General features: G+C 39.6%; 3 protein-coding genes across 5 annotated transcripts; 1 reads left to right on the plus strand and 2 right to left on the minus strand.

Moving 5' to 3' along the window:
* Positions 1-4,742: 4,742 nt before the first annotated feature.
* LOC147311887 (serine/threonine-protein kinase pim-1-like) lies at positions 4,743-18,531 on the minus strand. Of its 3 annotated transcripts, XM_086266481.1 has the most exons (11): positions 18,392-18,531; positions 12,551-12,624; positions 11,429-11,554; positions 9,804-10,046; positions 9,517-9,669; positions 9,301-9,395; positions 9,128-9,175; positions 8,806-9,024; positions 7,614-7,794; positions 7,357-7,527; positions 4,744-7,267 (listed from the first exon to the last, which is right to left on the minus strand). In XM_086266481.1, the coding sequence occupies exons 2-11, from the start codon at positions 12,585-12,587 to the stop codon at positions 7,176-7,178; spliced, it is 1,365 nt and encodes a 454-aa protein (XP_086122607.1). In that variant the 5' UTR covers positions 12,588-12,624; positions 18,392-18,531; the 3' UTR covers positions 4,744-7,175. The 3 variants fall into 3 exon arrangements, with proteins under 3 accessions (XP_086122609.1, XP_086122608.1, XP_086122607.1); XM_086266483.1 differs by lacking the exon at positions 18,392-18,531 and having other exon boundaries at positions 4,743-7,267; positions 12,551-12,617; XM_086266482.1 differs by lacking the exons at positions 11,429-11,554; positions 12,551-12,624; positions 18,392-18,531 and adding an exon at positions 10,465-10,703 and having other exon boundaries at positions 4,743-7,267.
* LOC147311888 (E3 SUMO-protein ligase ZBED1-like) lies at positions 16,271-17,255 on the plus strand. Its single transcript, XM_086265675.1, has 2 exons — positions 16,271-16,702; positions 16,845-17,255. The coding sequence occupies exons 1-2, from the start codon at positions 16,271-16,273 to the stop codon at positions 17,253-17,255; spliced, it is 843 nt and encodes a 280-aa protein (XP_086121801.1).
* On the minus strand, positions 18,345-19,820 carry LOC147311889 (uncharacterized). The gene is made up of 3 exons (XM_086266484.1): positions 19,678-19,820; positions 18,970-19,387; positions 18,345-18,551 (listed from the first exon to the last, which is right to left on the minus strand). The coding sequence occupies exons 2-3, from the start codon at positions 19,309-19,311 to the stop codon at positions 18,360-18,362; spliced, it is 534 nt and encodes a 177-aa protein (XP_086122610.1). The 5' UTR covers positions 19,312-19,387; positions 19,678-19,820; the 3' UTR covers positions 18,345-18,359.
* Positions 19,821-24,364: the final 4,544 nt, after the last annotated feature.

Here is a 24,364-nt window from a genome sequence, read left to right on the forward strand (position 1 = left end):
TAGCAAACTAATTCGCTTAGTAGAAATATATCTAGCTTATAATTAAAATTGTGTGGGGGGGGACAACAGCCAGTTTCTTAACAAAAGCATTTCTGCTCTGAACTGGAAGAAAAAACCCTGAGTAGAAGCTCACATCAAGAAAATAGCTCCTCGGTTCACAGTAGCATTGCTCTGCTAACAGCACATTTGAGCTACACACCCCCTCCCTCCTGTGCTGAATCATAGAGCGAACGAACGAATCACTCACTCGCTCACCCCCTCCCTCCTGTGCTGAATCATAGAGCAAGCGAACGAATCACTCACTCACTCACCCCCTCCCTCCTGGCTCACAGCTTCTTCTTCTTCTTCTTCTTGGTTGGCAACCAATGTTAAGGCGCATTACCGCCCCCTGGTTCAGTGGACATTTAGATGAGAATATATATATTTAACACATTTAAGGAAAGTGCTAATAAAATAAAAATAAACAAAATAAATGTTTATTAAGCAGTTTTGATAGGAAATTGCTTAATTTTAGAAATGTTTTTGCTCTATAAAATAGTTGTTTTTTTAGAATCATTCATCTTAGCAGTGGGATTTACATGAAAAGAGAAACAAATTAAGTTTGGGTGAAAATGTAAATTTTTTGCACTCTCTGGTCAACTGACCCAGTGAATCAAATGACTCAAAAATCCGATTCACTTTGGTGAGTGACTCATTAAAACTCGATTCAGTAAAAAGAATCAAATTTACCATCACTAGTATGTAATTGTAGCATCAGATGTACAGCAAGCACTGATAGCTTTTTACTCAGTGGGATTCCCTTGTGATCACCTTTACTAAATGTCTACAACCAATCTGATTATATCCTGTTTGTTTGTTTTTTTCGATGTTGAAATTAAAATCTAGTAGCAGCCTTCTCATTTCTTTGTGTTTTGTGCTGTTTTACAGGCCCACAGAGGAGGACAGCTCCGAGGCAGATGAGGGACGGGTCCCAGGACGGTCCATCGGCGGTGGAGCTGGCCATCCTGGAGTCCCTGAAGAGGCCACACCAGTCTCCAATGGAGCATTTCCTCCTCAGCCTTGTTCCTGCTCTGGAGAGCAGCTGGGTCCTTTTTATTCCTGTCTCTCTGTAAACACTTATATTTTATATATTTATGTTTAATGTTTTTCTGTTTGAGAATTTTAATATTATTTCAAATAAATTTTTATAATGACTAATGTCTCAGTTCTATTACACAGCAAATGTTGGCACATGACTTGACACATGTAGAATTTATTTCATATTATACTAATGACAAAATATACTAATACAGTGGGATGCAAAAGTTTGGGCAACCTTGTTAATAGACATTATTTTCCTGTATAAATCGTTGTTACAATAAAAAATGTCAGTTAAATATATCATATAGGAGACACACGCAGTGATATTTGAGAAGTGAAAAGAAGTTCACTGGATTTACAGAAAGTGTGCAATAATTGTTTAAACAAAATCTAGCAGGTGCATAAATTTGGGCACCACAAAAAAAGAAATGGAATAAATATTTAGGATATATCAATGTGTGTGTCTCCTATATGATATATGGGGTTCCTTTGGGCGTGCTTCCCATCCAGAGCTCCACAGCACAGAGGGAAGTTCCAGCTCTCCTGGAATCCCTCTGTGATGGACCGCCAGTCTTCAGTTGAAGGCACAGCCATGAAATCGTCCACTAGACAGTCCCAGATGGCCGTCGCTACCTGGGGGATGATCTGACTAGTGATGGGTCGTTCGCGAACGAAATGGCTCTTTGAGCCGATTCTTTGAAGTGAACGACGCGAGCCGGCTCGTGAGGTTTTTTGTTTTTTTCTTTCTCTCACCCTCTCGGGCCCTTTTTTCCGCTAAACTCCGCATGCGCGGCCTGTACTTTGCGCTGGGCAGAGGGGGGAGGGGCGTTAGTTACACTCGCAGTAGCACAGGAACAGAGCCAGAGAAAAAAAGAGCGCGGGACAACAACGTCACATTAGAAAGGTATAGTAGATTCAGAAATCATGCAGGCCCATATGACAGAGAATTTGCATCTTCTTTTTGTTTTAATATTTTAATTTATATTTAATTGTGTTGTGGTTTGCAGTGTTTTGTGTTGTTTCACGTTAAATTTGTTTCAAAGGAAAAAGCTGAAAATTTAAATAGTTAAAAGTTTAAAATGTAAATAGTTGTTTTTTGTATTATATGATTTATTTATTACATTTTATGTGGAGTGAATAAATAAAGTATATTCATGGTGGCCATTAGAGACAAAGCACGTACAAAGTCCAAAACACATACAAACTCAGAAACACGTACGAACTCAGAATACGTACAAAAGACAACAGAAGTGCTCCAGGATGCTAGGGCGCAGTGTTGAGCTTTTGTTACCTAGTGGCTACACAAGCCAGGAAGTATCAACAACCGGATTTGGTGTGTGGTAGTAACAGGTAAATGAACTTTTTTTTTTTTTTAATTATTTGAATAAATATGAGTGCTTGTCTATAAATACACAAACAATACACACATGCTTTCAATTGTGTAATTTAAGTGATCTGGGTAGCTCTGTTTTGGAAGTTCGGTTAACGCTAGAAATGTGTTTTGGAGTTTGTATATGCTTTAGAGTTTGTACGTGCTTTGTCTCTAGGGGCCATATATAAACATATATTAATAAAATCACTTTTTTTACATTAGTAATTCCTTTTCTGCATAATTTTATATTATTGTTAATGATAAATTAATTAAAGCAACAAAACAACCTGAAGAGCCGGTTCGGAGCCAAAAGAACCGGCTGTTTTTAGTGAGCCGAGCCGAAAGAGCTGGATCTCTAAAAAGAGCCGGAAATCCCATCACTAGATCTGACACACCAACTCGAAAACTGAACGCGATGGTCCTGAAGGAGTCCCCGGTGGCAAGGAACCTGGACAAAATTGTTTAAAATGAGTATTATGTGTACTGCAGTTACAAAATACATTATTGAAATTCCAAAATTACAAATTACAAAACATAAATCTTACATAAAACATTTTGTAATTATAAGGATAATTACATGATATATATTAGATATAATCTAAAACAGTCTGCGGTGATTATATACAAATATTCAACTATCCCAGAATTAAACCAGGTCTAAATAAAAAGGAGTGAGTATCACTACAAAGGTTAACTCAGTGGTCCTAATGCTACAGTTTGATATCAGCAAACACCGAGCGCATACATTGATATGACACCACAGCCATGCTGTCATTGCAAACACTGATAACAGCATAAATCGAATTAAATCAGGACTTCATGAGACCGTCTGAGTATCACTAGAAATATTATAAACAGTCGTCTCTGTACCACAGTTTGCTATCAGTAAACACCGAGAGCATTCACTGTTAGCATAGCACATCCATGTTAGCAGTGTATAAACAGATGGTTTAGCATATATTAGCACAGGTATCAATAAAGGACTACTGTATTAAATACTTTTACTAACCTCAGGCAGATGGACAGGCGCTCTGCAGGTGGGATTGAGCGCCTGTAATTGGTGTCTAGGCGGGCGATTCTGGGACCAACGCGGGCAAGCAGGTCATCAAACTGGCCGAGTGAAAGACGGTGATATCGCTGGAATTGGCCGTCATCCAGGCGCAGCTCCTGGAGCAAATGGTGAAACTCAGCAAACTGCTCACGCCTCTGGAGGACCTGATGGACCCAGGTATGGCGAGGACGTCTTTTACGTCACTGCTCTGCTCTCCACAGTACATAGAGAAGGGAGACTCTCTCTTCAAGCGCTAGCTCGACAGCTGCCATCTTGCAAAGATACCGTCTGGCAAAACTTCCTCCCACATTTCCCGTTCACGCACGTCAAAATGGATTTTTCTTGGACACGCGTTGAGGCGCGAATGTGCACATGTCAAATTAGGGGCGTTTGGGGCGTTTTTGTTCGCGTCTATCGCGTTCTAGTGATGGGATTTCCGGCTCTTTTTAGAGATCTGGCTCTTTCGGTTCGGCTCACTAAAAAGAGCCGGCTCTTTCGGCTCCGAACCGGCTCTTCAGGTTGTTTTCTTTCTCTAGTTAATTTATTATTAACAATAATATAAAATTATGCACGAAAGGAATTACTAACGTAAAAAAAAAAAGTTTTTATTTATATATGTTAATATATAAATATATGCGGTGGCCCCTAGAGACAAAATGTACAAACGCCAAAAAACATTTCTAGCATGAACTGAACTTCCAAAGCAGAGCTACTAGATCACTTAAATTACACAATTGAAAGCATGTGTGTATTGTTTGTGTATTTATACACAGGCACTCATATATATTCAAATAATTTAAAAAAGGTTCATTTACCTGTTACTACCACACACCAAATCGGTCGTTGGTACTTGCTGGCTTGTGTAGCCACTAGGTAACAGCTCAACACTGCGCCCAGCATCCTGGAGCACTTCTGATGTCTTTTGTACGTGTTTTGAGTTTTTATGTGCTTCTGAGTTTTAACGTGCTTCGTTTGTACATGTTTTGGAGTTTGTACGTGTTTTTACTTGTTTTGGAGTTTGTACGTGATTCAGAGTTCGTACGTGTTTTGGAGTTTTTACATGCTTTGTCTCTAGGGGCCACCATAAATATACTTTTATTTATTCACTCCACATAAAATATAATAAATAAATCATATAATACAAAGATCAACTATTCACATTTCAACTTTTAACTATTTAAATTTTCAGCTTGTTCCTTTTACAAATTTAAAGTGAAACAACACAAAACACTGCAAACCACAACACAATTAAATATAAATTATAATATGAAAACAAAAAGAACAAGCATATTCTCTGTCATATGGACCTGCATGAATAAACTTTCAGAATCCTTTATCATCTGCAACTGAATATAGTTGTGGATGATTACTATACCTTTCTAATGTGACGTTGTTGCCCCTGGCTCTCTTTATCTCTCTCTCCCTCTGGCTCTTAACACCCACTCACATCCTGGGCTATCTGACCAGTGTTGCCAACTCCTCAGTAAGGAAAATCGCCATTGGTTGTCCTAAAAGTCGCTAGAAGTCGCTAAATGACGTCATCGCCTAATTTGCATAATTGGTCATGCTAATCTAATTGTAACCTATGTTGTTGGAGAGAGAAATAACATCGTGGAAGAGACATAAGTGAGTAAAAAATGTCCTAAATGCATTTAGAGTTTATTTAGAACTACAAATTAAATTTATTTTAGCAATTATTGTTTTTTTTTAATGTCACAATTCCAACCTTGCTCCTTTACCCGGGCTTGGACCGGCAAAAGTGACCCGAAATAGGCACTGTGGTGGAGCTACTTTGTGTGTGTTTGTTTATAAGTAGTTTTAAACCTCGTGATCCACAAAACAGCACAAGAGTAAAAGAGTAAAAGAAGAACTGACTGCGTTATAGCACCCGCTGCTTGTTGAGAGTAAAAGCGATACGCGCTTTCACGTCTTTTTGTAGCGCCTTTTTTTTTAGAAAAAAAGTCGCTAAGGGGTCTGAAAACTCGCTAAATATAGCGACAAAGTCGCTAAGTTGGCAACACTGCATCTGGCCTCAGGAAATCACATGATAGGGTGGGGCCAGGTTTCACAATGAGCTCACCCGAAACCCTGGCTGATTGTGACCCACACCTGTTTTCACACCTTGGCACATGTGATTAGGTAGAGGATCATCAGGGGGTCCTTGTCCCTCTTTGGGGGGGTACTCTCACTGGGTTTAAATCTGGGACTCTCCACCATTTGACTCTTAGAACTGAAGAAGCCTCTCGGATGAGAGGTGAAACGCCTTCAAGCAACTAAAAGAAGTCCAGACGCTTTTCTTTCCAAGCTCCTTAATTTTAAGCATTATATTTTTGATCTAACTATTACAGAAACATAAAATCATATTTTGAAATCACCAGTACTGTTAATCTAGGGCAACTGTTGCATAAAGCTTAACAACAGTGGTTCTGTTCTGTTTTTAAAAAGTCACACCTGACTTGACTAATTCACTGAACGGACATACACGCAAATTCAATCCAAGCTCAGATTGAGATATAGTTTTTGAGATTGTTTTTGTCAATCTCTGCAGTCCTCAGTGAGGATGTTGAATATTTAGGTTAAGTACAAGGAACAAATGTGGAATTCACATATATATATATAGAAATATTTATAGAAATAAATAAATAAACACAGTTTGTTAAATTATTACGTTATGTCTTAACAGTAGCTTAACCAATATTGCATGAATTACATCATTTTTAAATCCGGTAAATTGCCTCTGCTTCTGCACATCTCCGATAAATTGCAGCAGTAATTTTATGGCCAACCTTTGCAGACAGGTAAGAGAGCGCAGACTGTCATTAGCATCACAGCGCATTCTTTTGTCACACATTAGGTGATCAGTCAAACAGCTCACAGTTCACACTGAGCATAGACGGATATTAAGAAATATCAAACTTTCTTGAACGGACATTAACAAATAAATTCAATCGTAACTATAGCATCAAATCACATCCGTCGCTTTACATCGTAAGGTAGAGATTCCACCATATTAGAGAAAGAATCCCACCAATCAGACAGCCCACTATGAGCAAACAATCAGCAACAGTGGGAAGGAAAAACTGCTGCAACCTCTGCTAGAATCTGTCAAGACTGGTTGGGGGTTAGGGCAACAGATGCAAGTCTTCAGAGCAGTGGCAGCGTGACTTTTTTGTATATACCTGAACCTGATTTACCTTTTAATTTGCTTACTTTTCAAAACACATCGTAGGTAAAATACAATCCTTGAAATAGTAATAACACAGTATCCTCAGCAAAGATGAATTAAACAAGTTTTATTTTAATGGAAGTTTACTTCAAGTCTTCAGATTTTTACTGTCTTTTATTTGATTACTTTAAAGTATATGATTACATTAGAGTAATTAAATAAAGACAGTTTTGATGGAGCTCCTGACCCAGCCCAAGCTCTCTATGAAGACGAGGAAAAACTCCCCTGGGGGGGCCAGACTGACGGGAAGAAACCTCGGGAAAGCCCATTCAAAGAGAGATCCCCTTTCCTGGGATGGCTGGGGGGGTTACAGGAATTCCAAAACACTGAAATTTAAAGTGGGCCAATTAAAAAAATTATTTCCTGAAAAAAAGCAAGGTAATTCATACATCACACATAAATGATAACGTCTGAATTGTGTGTGTTTGTGTGTGTGTGTGATATGCTTATCTCAGCCACGTGTGATGCTGTAGCTCCTCCAGCGTCGGCCGCGTCTCCGGGACTTTGGTTAAACACGCGTCCAAGAAATCCCGGCAGTCTGGAAAGAAAGGAAAGAGAAAAAACATGAAGATGATAGTTCCAGTGGTCCAAGCCATCAGTCAGTCTTGAAGTGTGACGTTTTCTTACTTTTGGACAGATGTCTTTTGAATTTCAGGCGCTTTTTGAGGAAGCTCGTGGTGTTAAAGTCTCCCGCATGAAGCGCTTCGTACAGAACCACTCCCATTTGCCATACCGTGGTGGGTCCACACCTGTAGCAACTGCGCCCGTACCACTCGGGAGGGGAGTAAATTTCTGTACCTAATAAACAGAGACAATTGCAATTTCTTCTAAAACAAAAGGCAAAAATTGTGACATCTGTGAAGAGCAAGAGCAGAATATGTTACCATAGAAGACGCGGTACTGCGACTGCTCCTTAACAAAGCAGCTCAGTCCAAAGTCGATGATACGAACACGCGGTACATCTGAGCCGGTCTCAATTAGAATGTTCTCACTCTTGATGTCCCGGTGAAAGATGTGTTTATCCTCCAGGTGCTTCGCAGCATCAACCAGCTGCTTCAGAATGACCTGGAAATAGAGCAGGGCGATATGACCAAAAATATTTATCAAGATATACATTTGAAAAGTTGCGATAACGATATAACTGACGATATAATTGACACTAGACAAAATACTTTACAACTCTACAACTTTATTAGTGCAAAAAACCCCATCAATGTATTTTCACTTAAACAAGCAGCTGTTTTTTTATGTCCATTATAGTTATATAAAAATGTAACAGTGCAAATTCCTTGCTGACAGTTTAACCAAAAGGCATTTCCAGTGGAAATTGGCCGACATATCCTCAGCATAACCATGTATAATATCCACAAAACTTAAAAAGAGGTTATACACACACAATACGGTAATATAATGTTGAGGTGCAGTACGTATCACTCCGCGAGGCGCCTGCCTACGATAGCCGTAATGCTCCGACAATCCATCGAGCGGTGCAGCTTTGTAGCTTAGCAAAGTTGCCGTGTACATAAAATCGTTTTGAGGTCAGTAAACACAACCAGAATTCATCAATAAGTCACACGGGATTATAAGGGGCACTGTCGAGTTTCAGAAAAATCAAAGGATTGATTTTAAATGTGCCGTATTTTCCAAACAACACGGTAATAACGACGCCCCGCTAGCATTCGCTACCAAAAATTGTGCTTTGTTGTGTATCAGACGGACAAAAGCTAAACCAGTTCCACACCACTAAAGTTGCAGCATTTTTACAAACCAGTTCTGGTTCATCCGTTTCATTCAACGATCCACTTTTGCTCTTCTCTTTCTGCGTCACCGCCATGTGCGTATGTAAACAAGGGCACTGCGCATGCGCGTTTTACCCATATTCTATCGTGATATTTCATTTTCCTATCGTTGCCCAAAATTACACCGGTATTACCGTGAACGGTATGATATAGCCCAGCCCTACCTGGAAACGATGAAAAAGACAATAATCAATCAATGGGTTAATGTTTCTCTAACACTCTGTGCTTTGATTGAATGATGTAGAGTCTAAGACTCTTCTAAGGCAAGTCAACTTGCCTTGGCCTTGTCCTCTGGCAAAAATCCTCCATTTTCTTCTATGTATTTATCCAGGTCCACAGCAGGGACAGGTCTCTCCATCACCAGGATCAGCTCTCTGCCAAAGTCAAACCACTCCAACAGAGACACTGGGGCTGATGTTTCCACTGATCCATCTGCTTCAGCTGCAAGCTTCAGCATGATGGCAACTTCCACTGACACATTCTTCCCGTTATCATCCTGAAATATTTCAACAAAGTGGATGATGAGGCACAGACGTTCCACAGGTGAACGCTGCATGCAATCCACTAATGTAAAAGCAATTCAAGTTTTGCATATTTACCTTCACTTTGCAGTACACGTTCCCCTTTGGGATGTGTTTGATGGCCACCTAAAAGACACAGGGCATTGATGAGCATTTCCTCAGTATGACATAATTAAAGGTGTAAAACAGCTTACGATATTATCCCTTATCTGCGTTACTGCCTGTCTTACTATCACCATCTGAACACTTACTGGTAAATGATCCTTTATGCGGTAGCCAGCAAACACTGCTCCACATCCTCCTTCTCCAAGCCGGTGCTCCTCCACGTATCTCGCTTGGAAGTCACCTAAACAGACAAACACAAATTGGGTTTTACTACAGCTGTCACACAAATTACTCTCTGCTGTACCCTAAATGTTCATTTTGCTCTTCACCTGAATATAAAAGCCAAGCTGCTTGCTACTCACGTTTCTGTTCAGCCACTGACTTTTTGGCAACAGTTTTGGTTTTGTCCTGGTCCACTTTCTTTTTCTTAGGTGGGTCCCTGGTGTCTCCCGCAGCTTTCCTTTTGCCAGCCTTTTTGTTTTTACTGCAGCTCTCTGAAATCTCTATGCTGCAGTCTGCAGATGTGGAAAACACCAAAAGCACGTCAGCTTGTTAGATAATAGACACAAATATCTCCCAAACACTAATATCTTCAAACTAGCAACCAGATGTACACTTAATCTACCTCTCACTCAACTAATTAGCCTACCTTTACCAGTGTCCAACCAGGAAGATGCCTGCCCCTTGTCACCGCTCACATGGTCAAGAAGTTTACGCTTCTTTGCTGTGTTGGCTGTCCCCGCTTCATCTTGTTGGACCTTTCGCTTGACTCCCCTGACCACATGAGCATCTGAGCTGGTGGAAGGACCAGCCTGCTCAGAGGCCCTCCTTCTTTTTATGGGGGTCGTTTTTTCAGGACTGGCCTTTCTTTTAGCCATCCTGCTCTTACAATCTATAAACAACAACAACAACAACACATTAGTGAAAAAGAGCGCTCGACATCAGGACTAGAAGGATTTTGATGTCACTGAATTTTAAATTAGTATTGCTTACAATATAATAACAAGTTTATCCTTTTGATAAAAAACACACCAACACGAGTCCATACTAGGTCTACTAAGTCTAGATACTGGTGACACTTGTTGCTCTGTTTTCACTGCTCAGTCCAAGAATAAACTTGTCACATTATTTTACCAAAAGACAAAGTGCCCCAGTAACCTTTCTTTGATTAGACATGTTGCACTTAGGTTAGTTTCAATCAAAACCAGGATTTAAATCCTCTAAAAATGAATCGTTTTATACACAGAGCCTCAACATTGTTAGAAATGTAGATTCTGTTATTTGGGGGATTTTTTTTTTTTTTTACTTACTTTGATCTCCTGGATCTTTCTTATCTGCCTCAGTCGTAACTTTTCTTGTTTCCCTTTTCATCTTAATTTTTTGAGAACTTTTAAAATAGAAAATGTCACCTTAATGAGTGAATAGTCCTTCAAATGTCTGGATGCTTGACTTTTCTAACTAAGCTGTATAAGTCAGTTCTGTAAGTGAGCTTTAAAAGTAAACTCCGGAGACTATGGCAACACAACATTAGAACCTTGCCTTTTAGTGACATCACTAAAAGGCAGTGTCCCAAGTAGTTTAAAGAAAAACACTCTGGCAGACAAAGCCATAATATTTCATATAATTCAGTAATTTCACATTAAACTTTCTTTCATTATCCTTTCATTATTTGTTTAAAGACTTGATGTGTGGATGCTACTATGAAGACTTCTAGTTGAGCAAACACTAATAAACACTGACTAGTTTATCTGAGATAAAATATAACACTTTTTTATTAAGTCAGTGTTAACTCTTTTTTTTCTGTTAGGATCATTCAATAGTACAAAGCGAGGGTAGGTCCACGCAGCAGGAAGTGATCATCAATTTCTATCACTTTGTCAAAGGCTGAGCGTAGGGTGTCACCAGTGGAAAATCTTCTGTGGGGCGAATCATCGGAATCAGCGTCGGACAACCCTGCATCACCGCAGAGCGCCACGCAGACACTACACACTACTTAATATCGTGATCAGAACCCCACATACTGCCCCAAAAGTTTATTAAATCCCTGCCAACGTGTTCCTAAAATTAGAGGACGCCACAGGTACAAACTGACTGCAGCCTTTATTCCATGTGTTTTGTCTGTGAATGCCCCCATGTACACATTTAACCTCCACCCACTCCAACACCAATAATGTCCCGGGGCAAAGCGGGGTTTGGTGAACCAGGAGCTGTGCGCAGCCCGTGTCCACCAAAGCCTGGTGTATACCCCCTTGACACCTTATTAGAATGCTGTACCTCCATGACTGCCTGGCATGCTCTGCTCCTTCTGCCCTGGCAACCAGATGATCCTCAGCCAGGGTGGCTTGCTGGTTGATGGCAGGGGACCCCTCGGGTGGGCCACTTTGTCCAGCAAACCAATGACTGTAGAAAACATGGATGATCTAACAGTTCTCCAAAAGTATATAAAGTACTTACCTAAAAAGCAGTTAATGTCATGTTGCATTTATTTATTGTTATTACATTGTTTTACAGCAGCTAATTAAAAACCATCATCTTAACTACATGTTTTGTTTTTTTATTCTTTGTTGTTATTGTTTTGTTTTTTTTTGGAAGTTGTCCTGTAGGTGATGGTGTAGCACAGAGACTGAACTAGTGGCTAGCTAACATAAGAAGGATGTACTTGAAATGTACTGTATTTGAAACTTGCATCTCATCTTTGCAGCGTTCACTTTGAAGAGAATGTCTTTACCAAGGACTCACAGGTTAAGTAACTTTACAATTTTCCTATTACAATATATAATTTTAGAGCACGATTACAGCTCTGCCATCTTGATTGCAAATTAAATACATCTGGAATACGAACAGCTGATCGGATCGGCAAAGCGTGTTTCTGGAATATTATGTTTTTGTTACTGCAAGCGCTTTTTATGCAATTTTTGCAAAGCTATATGTGGAAGGAAACCGTGACCTAGGACAAGCTGATGGCATAAGATTTAAGTACAACTCTGGTTTCATATGCAAAAAAAATTATTGTGCTAGCTTACGCGGTTCCCGGTTCTACAGGGATTTCAAAATAGTTACGCAAAACAGAGCGTGCCTGCTCCGACCGACTTTAAAGGGTTAAACATGTAACAATCAAATTGCATCTTTCCATTGCCAGCCTTCTCATTTTGTACAAATCCAGCCAACTCTTCCAAGTTTGTGTATTTTTTAAACCCTTACAAGAATTGAAATGTGTCCCAAATATCTGTATCCCATCAGAGGCTAGTTTCTTAAAGGAGAGGTAATAGCTGCTCCACCATAGGACCAGTAGGACCTCCAGCACACAATGAACACTTAATTAACATTAACACATTTATTAAAACACAATTTTAAACAATAACCCTTTTCTTTTAGTGTGTTTCAATTTGTTCCTACCGCTCCATTGGAACGGTGTACTATCCAGTAACAGCATCCAGCTGGCAGAAGCATACACCTGCAGCAAGGAGAATCTACCAGGCAGGATAGCACAGCGGAGTCATCAGATCAGGATTATCATGAAGTGGTTCATCCAGCAGGAACAGGATACCAAAAGGGGAGAGAAAAAACACAGAAAGCATAGTCATGACTAACTCAGTGTCACTAACAGCTCATCTAGCAGTCTTAACAACTGCTAGACGGGCGACCGTGGCTCAGGGGGTTGGGAATCGCATCTGTAACCGGAAGGTCGCCGGTTCGATCCCAGGGCTCTCTGTCCTGGTCGTTGTGTCCCTGGGCAAGACACTTTACCCTACTTGCCTACTGGTCTTGGCCAGAGGGGCCGATGGCGCGATATGGCAGCCTCGCTTCTGTCAGTCTGCCCCAGGGCAGCTGTGGCTACAACTGTAGCTTGCCTCCACCAGTGTATGAATGTGAGAGTGAATGAATAGTGGCATTGTAACGCGCTTTGGGTGCCTTGAAAAGCGCTATATAAATCCAATCCATTATTATTATTATTAACATCATAAAGATACAGGCTGGCCTAAATAAAAAATATTAACAGAAAAAATAAATGCTGTTAACCAAATTTTCTTAGGCAAAAACACATAATCTTGATATTTGACCTTGTATCAGCCGCCATATTGGAAAGGTAGCCAGGTTTCTTTAGCTGCCAGCTTGCTAACAGTCTGCTATCCAGCCCGGTAATAACTTCATTCACATATTTTACAACATTTAGCTTTCTTCCTTAACAAAAACATCGCAGTTGTGGATTTGAATCTCGCTGCAGCATAATAAGACCCAGAACATTCAATTTGAACATGTGCTGCAAGCTAACTCTCCAGAGGAGTTCATGCAATGGCCTGTCGGATTCGGCTCATGACTTCTACTACCGAATTATGTGTATGTATCCTCTCTTGATTTATTTCCAAAGTTTACTCACTTGATTTGGATTACTGAATGGAACCTAATCATTTTATTAATCTATACACACAGAAATAGCCACACAAACTAAATTAGTTGGTCAAATTTTATTCAGACACTTGGTGAAATAATCACACAATGTGGTCCTTCTAATGACAGCAACATACTGTTGTTAGGAGGTGGTGGGATTGTCACATGCAGTGAGCTAGCATGATTTACTTAAAGCTGATGTGATTCCCAGATTGGATGAACTATTTGCATTTTCCTCATCATTATTTTTATTTTGGTTTTCTGATTGCTGATTGGTAGTGGTTGCCAGAATTATGCTTTCGCTTAAAATACAGTGTTAGTCACTAGTGCCTCAATTTCTTGGTTGTCTAAGAAATTCATCCTATCAGAGCCTTCAAAAACAAAAAATAAAAACAAAAAATATACTTTACAAAACATAATTCCAATTAAAATAGTTAGCTGGGTAAAATGCCACATGTTTTATGTCATGGTACAGTTAGTGCGATTCTTGATTCTTATGATAAAATGTAATTATATTTTAATCCCACAAATTTCTTTTTTCTTTTTATGAGAGCTCACACACTTAAAGGATAACCCAAAGTCACACACTTTACAACAGCAACCTCATTTTATAAATGCAATACACTAAAAAACAAGGGGAATAAAAGCACAACATTAAGAGCTTTTTACAGAATAAATTGCATGACTGCAGTGAGAAAGCAGTAACATCACGACAATGTCAGTAGGGACTGGGGAGAGGGTTTAAGGAAGGATTCGAGTGCCGGTCTTACAACTGCAGCACAGAGCAAATTCTGCATCTTCAAGTTAGGATTTTAAGGGGGATAAGGGGCGGGGACACCAACTGATGTGCAACTTCTACTAAAGCTTTAGCATAGGAGTAATACTAATGATTCTTGACGCCAGCGAGGCTGACAAAGTGGTGTAATTGTTTTTTTTTAAAGATAGAATTTCCTATTACTAACATCATTTAGAAACTAGGGTTTGACTCGTGTGTGAGACCGTAATTTTCTTTACTTTTCTTTATTTATGTAACTTTTGTTTTCACTGGCAATTTAGTGTTAGTGGACAATCACAAGGATGATTCAAGCACCTGTTTTCACACCATAGGACTGATCGTGGATGCAAGCTGCAGCAGAAATCTGAGCAGTCTGCTGATCGAGGGCTTAAGGAATCACTGAGGTGTGTAAAATTCACATTGCATAGCATCTGCTCTCAATGTACAGGACAGAGCTCATAAAGTGGATCTTGTGTCTGCCTCCCCAATGAAAAGGGCGCTGCCATGTAAACGAGTAATGTAATTCAATCTGGACGACACAGCAGCTTTCATGTCTGGAAGCGGACAGCAACCACATCTGCAGGTTCCATCTCTGTGTAGCCTAGCCTAATTTGTTTATCATTACTGGGTTGGCTTTCATCTGTGGGTTCGGAACAAGTGTTTCTGGCAGCCTCAACCTCCACAGTAATGACCTACTCAGTCTTCCTCCAGACGCCGTGGGATCCAGTGACCTCCCTGTCCGGCATATGACTGTCCCCTCTGAAATCACTCTGAGACAACACACACAATGACGTTCTATGGTTTAAAACAAATAAGAGACGCCTTTTTGTTCAAGTCAGGGTTTTGTCAGAAAAGTAAGGTAGACTTGATTTGAGATTATTTGCGTTGAAGACATTTTTATTTCTGATCACTATGTTATTGTTTTTAACTTTGTTAAGAGAGGATACATACAGATACATCCAGCTCTAGATAAACATGGCATTTACGATAAGTTTCAGTCCGGTTTTTGTTGATTTCACTGCACAGAGACAGCTCTTCTTAGGGTCTCAAGTGATATCTTGATGAATAATGATGCAGGAAAATGCTCTGTTCTACTCATGTTGGACCTCACATCAGCTTTCGACACAGTTGACCATCACATCCTCATTGAAAGGCTGAAAAATTGGGTTGGTGTATCTGGAACTGCATTAGAGTGGTTCTCCTCTTATCTCCATCACCAATCCTTTTTCTGTGGCAGTCTCCAATTTTAGGTCATCTTCTACTTCCCTTACTTATGGTGTCCCTCAAGGGTCAGTTTTGGGGCCTTTATTGTTTTTAATATATCTTCTCCCCCTCCAGCATACAATGGGCTCTTCTTCATTTCTTATCACTGTTATGCTGATGATATTCAGTTGTACATTTCTTTTATCCCCAAGGATTTATCTAAGCTTCAGCGTCTGAATGATTGCTTAGATTTGATCAAACGTTGGATGGCTGCAAATTTCCTCCAACTCAACGAGGGGGAAACCGAAGTCCTTGTATGCGCCCCTGATAGATTTTTATTGCAGATAGTGATATCTGCAATATACACTCAACAAAAATATAAACGCAACACCTTTGTTACTGCTCCCATTCCCCATGGGATGGACGTAGAGACCTAAAATTCAGTCCAGATACACAATATAACCATCCCTCCCAAACAGTGGTCACAAATCAGTCCAAATGTGTGGTAGTGGGCACATCTGCCATATTGAGATAATCCATCCCACCTCACAGGTGTGCCACATCAGGATGCTGATCTGACATCATGAGTAGTGCACAGGTGTACCTCAGACTGCCCCAAAAAAGTGGTCAGCACCTTTTCATTCAGTTGGAAAAAAAAGAGAGAGCTGAAAAAGGCACAGATAGACCTCAAACTGCCAGACCACTCCTTAAAGACTGAATGTCCAACCAGATGGGGATCTAGGCAGGCCATGGTTTCCAGAGTCCTTGAGCAGCAGAAGGCCATTGCCCATGTCCTCTCCCAAGACAAAGGAACCAGGCACCTCATCCCCTCATGGCAGGACATTGATGTCCTTGAGGCCATCAACAAGACCTTGGGACCTCTGGTTGAATTCACTGATGCACTTTCTGGAGAGAAATATGTGAGTGTGTCTTTAATAAAACCAACACTCCACCTATTTAACAACTCAATCTTGGCTGAGCAAGATGATGACACAGACCTCTCAAAATGCATCAAGAGGAGAATACTGGAGTACCTAAATGAAAAGTATGGTGACTCACCAACACAAGAGTTGCTTGACATGGCCACTGTCCTGGACCCAAGGTTCAAACTGAGATATGTAAGCGAGGTCAGCCAAGAGACAATAAAAGCCAGACTGACAATGGAAATGAAGTCCGTCATGGTATTTATAAAGATACTAAACATCTATCTATCATTATTTATAGTAATTATTTAAGGATTGTATTTTAGAATGCCAAACCCGAGACAGATAAAACTGGTTCCTCATTCTGTGTTGCTGTCATTTTATATTTGTCCCATTAAAGGAGGCTGCAGTGATGGGGACACCCGTTGGTAACACGGAGGTTGCTGATGATGGTGCATCAAACCAAAAGAAGAGGAAAAAGGGCCTAAGCAGCTTCTTTAAGGCCCCTCACAGCACAGCTCCAGGTGCAGAACATGCTCTTCAACTGGACCGGGCCATAGCTTTTGAGCTTCAGGCCTACCTCCAGGCAGGGACCCTGGACACAGAGGAAGACCCACTGGGGTGGTGGAAGCTATCACAGAACCTCTTCCCACGACTCTCCATCCTGGCAAAGAAATATCTTTGCATCCCAGCCACAAGTGCCTCATCAGAAAGGGTCTTTAGTACTGGTGGAAATGTTGTCAACTGCCTGCGTGCATCCCTGAAGCCTGATCATGTCAATAGGCTGGTGTTTTTGGCTAAAAACCTTTGAAAGGTTGCAGGAACCATGTTTTGTTGAGCCATTTTGAGATTGTATGGGACTCGGGCCTACTAGTTTTTATTTATTTCTTATAAAAGGTACTACTTTCAGTGTTTAATTTTATTTTTGTACAGGCTGCAATTTTAGTTGACATACCTCAATGTCAGTTTGATGCAATTGTGCATTGTGTGGCTACACAGCTTGCCTTGATGTTTGGTTATTTGTATGCATAAATATTATGCAGTAGTTTGAAGTTCACTAAACATTAATGTTTACATTTTTTAATTTATTTTTTATATTGCAAACATTTGCACGGTTATCAGAATTTGCACATTATTTTATATTATTTTTTGACAATCTTTAAAGCAATTATTCAATGCATTGTTATTGTTAAATAAATATCGTGAAATAATCGTGATCTCAATTTCATTGAAAATAATCGTGATTATCATTTTTGCCACAATCGAGCAGCCCTAACAAGGGCTACATCTACCAAGGAGAAAACAGATTCCACTTCTTGAGGTGTGTGCCAGGCGGGCGCCAATAATTTTCATGTAAATCAAAAATAGGGCCATCAGATAAATCAGTGTGTTACTAATTACACTGGAAAAAATAGAGGCTGGCTCTGGAGTTCATTGAGCTTATTCACATTCTGTGAGCAACCAAAAAACTGTTTAGTGAGAGACTTCTTCAAGTATGCTACAAGCCAGAAAGAAACGTGGTCATTCCTGCCAGCAGCCACCAACCTCCAGAACAACATGAGCTGATGGTTTCATCTCCACAATTTGTACAGTCTATCTAAACCACGTGTCAAAGTCAAGGCCTGCGGGCCACATCCGGCCCGGCATACATTTATATCCGGCCCGCAAGATCATTTTATATAGATGTACTATTATTGTTATGCATGGCCCGGCGATATGAGGCGCTAATAATATACAAACTACAGATCCCATAATGCAGCGCTGAAGCCTCCTTGCTGACCGCTAGGCTAACTGGGAACATTCCCGCGTCAATCAAGTCAAACTTCTGTTATTGCGAAGCTAGCCGCTCACAATGGTGGAGAGAAAAGTTGATTCTGAATGACTGCAGCTGTAGTGAGCATCCGTTATTCAAACATCAACAAAATATCTTACAACTAATGAACTTACCATATAGCACTTCAAAAACTTTAAGCCCTCGAAATTCCCGCTTTCCATGGCACCCAACAAAGTTATATTGCCTAAAAAGAGCATTGTCCATAATGTAGGCCATCATTCTTCTTGTGGCTTCATCAACAGTGCTCCCTCTGATCTCTGCCACAACAGCAACCTTAGGACACGCAAGGACAATAATTTTACTGACAGTAGTACCATCAGTCACACCTAAAAGAAAGCAAGCACAGCTACACAGTAATTAGGCTCTATAATATTGATGCTAATTGACTGAGAAAGAGTTAGGTGTCAAAGTCAAACACTGTCTGATGTGAATGCAAAGAGCTAAATGATTCACCAAAAGTAATTTCTTAAGTTTTGGGTTTGGCATGGCACAACTTATAACTAGGTAATGTTTGGAGAAGTTATTTTATTAACAAAAATAGCAACTTTTGTTCAGCTCTCCTCCCACTCCTTCATTGCACTGACCATGTTCGAACAAACAGCAACTTTCCTTGATCATAACTGCTAGCATGAAACACAGACTGATTGAGGCATTAATCATTGAATATTGTTATTACATCATTATTATTTACCACTTCTTTTAGGAAGACAGGGTCTGCCAGTTTTTGCTCCAGTGCTGCCACATCTGCTACTGTCCGGATGGGAAATACAGCACCCTCGGGTAATACTGCAGCAACTGGTCCATCACGTTGTGTAAGGAGAGACTGTAGCATTCGACTGTGGATCCTCTGAGTGTCCTTAATGTCTTCCAGGAGGGTTAGAACACGTACAAACATGCTCGTATTGGTGGCTTGTAGAAGTTGTCTTGGAACTGTTTGTGAAACCACAGGTGAAGGAGTTGAGGGTTGTAGCGGCTGAACAAATGGATGAGTGACGTTCAGGAAGTGAGTTTCACTTGAATGTCTATTCTCCATTGCTGATGGTGGTGAGGTCTCTGGCTGTTCCGCAGTGTTGTCCCAATCCTCATCAGAGCTCGACGGGATCACTGGCCTTAAAACAAACAAAATACAACAAACATACACACACAAATAAATAATAAACCAAACACATAATTTAGGGTACTGGTTAGTCCTACAAACTAAAAACATTAATGTATATAATGGCATCAAAAAAAAAGTCTAAAACAGATTTTTAAAAGTCAACAAGTTATAAAGCGCTATTTTGAAATCATATCTGAACCTGATGAGCAGCAAGGGTCTGCTAAAGAAACTGTCAGGTTTTTTTTTTCTTATAATCTCAATAATAAATTTTTGCTTTTAAGGTGTTTTCAACATAATTACCTCCTTTTCCGCTTCCCTTTCCCAATCTGCTTCCAGAATCCAAATAAATTCCACCAAGGAAGGTTTCTAATGGGAAGCAGGAAATGCTGTCTAAAGGGCCAAACTTCCGTACATCTTGAGCTAGGTGTATTAAAGAATGTATATTATAACCAACAAAGTCAAGACCATAAATCAAAGCAAAATCTTTCACAAACTGCTTCAAAACATCCTCTGCATAATCACAGTCAGTTATCAATATACAAATCAGGACTTAGAAGAATTCTTGTAGATACAGATAACAGTATAGAGTATCTATACATTTGGCTTGGTATATTATTCAGTAGAACTGGGCTTGTGTAAAGCAAAACTTGTCTCAATTCAGTTGCTTTCTACGTGCTAATTTCAATGAGAGCCCTTGGTTTCCTTGCAAAACTTTAAGGAAGATATTGCCTGACAGAAACCATGAATGCTGAAATCAGTTAGAATTTGCATAGACTGTCTGCATTTTCGGGGACTTTTTAACCAAAGATAAATAAGCTTGCGCATTACCCCCATATCCCACACCCAGCTCGTTCAAAGTGACACCCCAACCTGGTGCTCTTTGTTGGCCATAGCACAAAGTTTCATCAGTCCTTTAGTCAACAGAAATTTCATGATAACATAATCTTTAGCATGTTCATCGCAATCGTAGTGCTCTTCCTCAAGTGTTTTATTCTCAAAAGAATCAGAGTACAATATTAAGTCCTGATGATGCTCTGACTCATTTTACTGTGAAACGAAACTAAAATGTTCAACAACTTTCTGAGCTCTTTGTCCTCTGAGATTGCTCCATTGCTTTCTGAAAGACAGCTCACAGATTCTGAAGCTCCAGGTTTCATCACTCTCCAATCAAAATTCAAAATTAACTGAACCAGCAGCAAAAGAAGATCCAAACTACGCTTCACATTTGATAAATACTGTCATTAATTCCCTCTTCCTGTCTTGTTTCCACCACGATTGAAAAAAAACAAACAAAAAAAAACAAAACATCATACTTCTTGCACAGCTCTCTCGTAGTATACTTCAAGAAAAGTTTCCCCATCTGAAATATGTTTTCCACATTATTCCCTTGCTTATTATACATCAGTGTACAGTTGTGCTTAGCGCTGTTGTCAGTTGTTTTTTGTGCCAAATTATGCCAAATTGCAAAAAACTCACCTTGTTCACTAATAAAACCTCTAAAAAAATTTTCTGTAACTTTGCTCTGCTTTACTTCAGCAGCATCAGGTAATGTTCATATATTGATTCATGGTTTTCTTCAGTTTTTGTTCAACTGCAGAATATTTCTAAGGCTATCTGATTTAAAAAGCCACTCTAGGAAAATCTCCTTTTTTCTGTGTTTTATCCTCAGTTACTTTGGTATAAAGACATCTGCTGTGATGCTTACACCAGCCTTAAAAGCTGTTGTATTACAATAAAAGACCCTGACATCACTTTATAAAGTAACAATTCTAATTGTTACAAACTCAAAAAAAGATTCCTACAAGTATATTTCTGGCATGCATCAAATTTTAAATAGAAATGAATTTTGAAATATACACTGCTTCTTATGTCAAAGTCTGTAAAAATAAAGAAAGAAAGAAATCACACATAACCCTTGCTACTATTCACTCCACTGTCCAACAGCAAAATCAAACCAATATACAGATATTAATAACATATTATTGTAATAGTGTGACTATGCAATTTATAAGTAGCCATAGTCATAATCAAAACAACAAACATCTCAAGTTTTGAGATAATTGCAAACCCTCCTGGCCAATAACCACACAAGCTGTCCATGCAGGAAGGCTGATAAAGGAGCATGCACAAAATTCAAACAAATTTAAGCCATAATGAAACAAATTAAAATAACAGTGCGCATGCACAAATAAGGCATCAGACAAACACTTAAAGATCACAGATCTTTAGGACCACATCCAAAGAGCAATTGCTTTTCTTTTTTATAAATAAATAAATGTGTAGATTCTAGCCAAATATACATTACAAAAAGGAAAAAAGGAGGGCCACAGCAATCATAGTAAAAGGAGTTGGCACTGTGGCCCTAACAAGACCGACCAGTTCTGCTTAAATAATCAGTTTCCCTCATGTACAGAGCTTGCACAACAGTAAGAGGCAGATTCTTGAGTCAGTACAGTATTTCTGATGAAGTTCTCACTAAAACAACTACACATATAAAGTTGCATACTAAAGTGTGTATAAAAAAAAACCCAAACAAATCAAGAATACCTATATTTTCTTTTTTGCTTTTTCTGGAAAAATGAGAACAATGGCAAGAAAAATGATGATTATGTCTTCTACAGAAATAGAGTGCTCACTGATCTGCCTCTCTGACTGCTGTGCATGCTCCTGACACAGGGGCAAAAGCTGGGGACTAGTTGCTCATGACCATGGCCTACCCTCCTCACTTAGCCGTGAGGAATGAAGCTAATAAAGACAACACCAAAGCAATTTTGGTTGCTCTGATAGTGAAAATACCCTCCCATATTCCTCCTAAAAAACTAGAACTTTGTTAAATTGGTCTAATACAGTCCTTTATTAATACTAATCATAGAGAAAAACCAAGATAATGTTTAAGTACAACTTGATGTTAAGTACATGCAGTCATTAATTTTGGTGCTAGTTAAGCAGTATACAGGACACCAGACAATGCTTTCAAACTGTGAAAATTGGCTAAATCCAACATTACCTAAAAATTTAAACTAGCTTAGCCTTGCCTGAGTGCTAGGAAAAAGTTCGCCAGCACTTGTGCCATACATTACTTTGCAGCATCATAACTTTGTAAACATTTCATTTATACTTAGGGATTCAAATTAAGTCAAAAAGTTCTTACCGTTAGTGCAGAAAATAAGTCCGTAGCTCAAAGATGAACTTAATCCAAAAATTGCCAGCTTAACTGTCAGCTTTATCCAAGGGCGCGAAATGAAGAATGTTCCAGAATGGGGGGACGGGTTTGAGAAAACCTCGTGATATTTCATGAAATAACGCGAGATTTCGAAAAGCACTCCTACATGGAGTGAAATTTTTTTCCCACTCAAATGTAAAACCATTTGTTTTATTTTATTAAGCGTCTTACAATTTTAAGTCACATCTGTTCTTTGTGTTTCACTTATATTAATATATTTTATATGTATATTTTGTTATTAATTAAATATACATATGCTGCCTCTGGCATAATTTATTATCAGTTATTTCATCTTAATTCATGTTTATACTTACACATGACTAATAATTATACTTAACTAAGATCGTTAAACTCAGTTGCCTGTTCATGCAACTTCCCATATGTTACCCATATGGTGCCCATAGAACATAGCCCATCTGGGCTGGCTCAAGTGGGTCCTACTTGGCTAACCCAGGTGGGTCCCAGATTGGATGCCCATTGTAAGCCCATCCCCACTTGGAACCCCCATAGCCCATGTGGGGCCCACATACTGGTGTTTACTGGGCTGCTACCTTAGATTGTAATTCCATTCCATAAAAACAAGGAAAGTGATATTAGTCTGCACATCTTCCCTGTTGGCAAGTAAAAAAAAAGAGGCAAAATGCTCATGGACAATGTCAACTAAATGCATCGAGAAAGGAGCAGAGAATACAGCAGACGCTCATTTGGAAGTTCTCTAAGAGTCACAAATGCTGTAAGAATGAAAAAAGAATGACTAAAACCAAATGCCATACAGACCATTTTCTCCCAGGAGGAGTCCAAAGGCCCCCTGAGACTGAATCAAAAACGGTTTTAGAAATGTGAAAGACTGGAAATATTAGATGCTCTCAAGCTGGCAGGAAACAATCCATTCTGAAAGTCAACCAACGGTCACGAGCCTGGTCATGGAGAAAGTGACAACCTGCCAGTAAGCCCAGGAGTCTGTATATTGACAGATGCAGCTACAGCAACCAGTGTTTGAACCCGTGTTTAAGAACAGTGTTTACGTAATATAGATAAAAAAGGCAAGGGGAATTATATGATGGTGGCAGATGCTAATCTGTGAAATTACTGTTCATCCCCATGCTAAGGTGATTGATCTTGATCCTGAATAAGTATAAAGTGCGTGTATCATTTAATAAGGTCCACAATAACTGAAGGGCATCTCAGTGGTTTCACAAGGATAGTCAAATGCTTGTGTGTGGGAAATATGATGTGTGTGTGTGTGTCTATGGTTGTGTGTGGGTTTTATTCTCAGATATTCAGCTGATATCGGTTGACTCATGTCTACTAACTACTCTAGGCCGAGGCATTCCTCATTGTTCTGTCAGTGGTATGGTTTACATTACCTCCCTTTCACACAATAAGCAGATTCTACTTCCAACTTGCGTTCTGCATGTCTTAGATTTTTAGAAATATTATCTTCATTCCTTCCCCTCTTTCGTGTCTAGCCAGCCCTCATTAGTTTCGGCTGATGTGGATCGCTTCACCTGTATCACATCACTAATCACCCTTGTGTGTATAGTCCACTCTTTCTATGTTTCTTTGCCAGTTTGTCTGTTTGTGGTCTTTGAGTTTTCCTGGGGTTTGCGATTTCCTGCTTTTGGATTCCTATGCTACTTTTTTAAATTTGGTGTTGGTTGGTCTTTGCATTAATCCTTTTTTTCATTTAGACTACTTCCACATCCTGTGTTTGAAAAATCTGGAAAAGCAGACGTCTTCCATGCAGAAAGCATGGGAGCTGAC

Source organism: Aulonocara sp. 'chitande type north' Nkhata Bay, linkage group LG16, assembly GCF_057382095.1.
Source record: "Aulonocara sp. 'chitande type north' Nkhata Bay isolate Kocher_YH1m ecotype deep benthic linkage group LG16, A_spYH_male_GT1.1, whole genome shotgun sequence".
Lineage (NCBI taxonomy): Eukaryota > Metazoa > Chordata > Actinopteri > Cichliformes > Cichlidae > Aulonocara > Aulonocara sp. 'chitande type north' Nkhata Bay.

What these genes read in the sequence shown, in the direction of transcription:
- LOC147311887 (XM_086266483.1), bottom strand. Translation starts at nt 12,587, where the DNA reads ATGCTGTTACTGGATAGTACACCGTTCCAATGGAGCG. An exon ending in CTGGTTGGACACTGGTAAAG is followed by an intron (nt 9,670 to 9,803) that starts GTAGGCTAATTA and finishes CCACATCTGCAG; the next exon opens with ACTGCAGCATAGAGATTTCA. An exon ending in GCAGTACCGCGTCTTCTATG is followed by an intron (nt 7,528 to 7,613) that starts GTAACATATTCT and finishes TCTGTTTATTAG; the next exon opens with GTACAGAAATTTACTCCCCT.
- LOC147311888 (XM_086265675.1), top strand. Translation starts at nt 16,271, where the DNA reads ATGGTTTCCAGAGTCCTTGAGCAGCAGAAGGCCATTGCCCATGTCCTC. An exon ending in TGGAAATGAAGTCCGTCATG is followed by an intron (nt 16,703 to 16,844) that starts GTATTTATAAAG and finishes GTCCCATTAAAG; the next exon opens with GAGGCTGCAGTGATGGGGAC.
- LOC147311889 (XM_086266484.1), bottom strand. Translation starts at nt 19,311, where the DNA reads ATGGAGAATAGACATTCAAGTGAAACTCACTTCCTGAACGTCACTCAT. An exon ending in CTGTCTTCCTAAAAGAAGTG is followed by an intron (nt 18,552 to 18,969) that starts GTAAATAATAAT and finishes GCGTGTCCTAAG; the next exon opens with GTTGCTGTTGTGGCAGAGAT.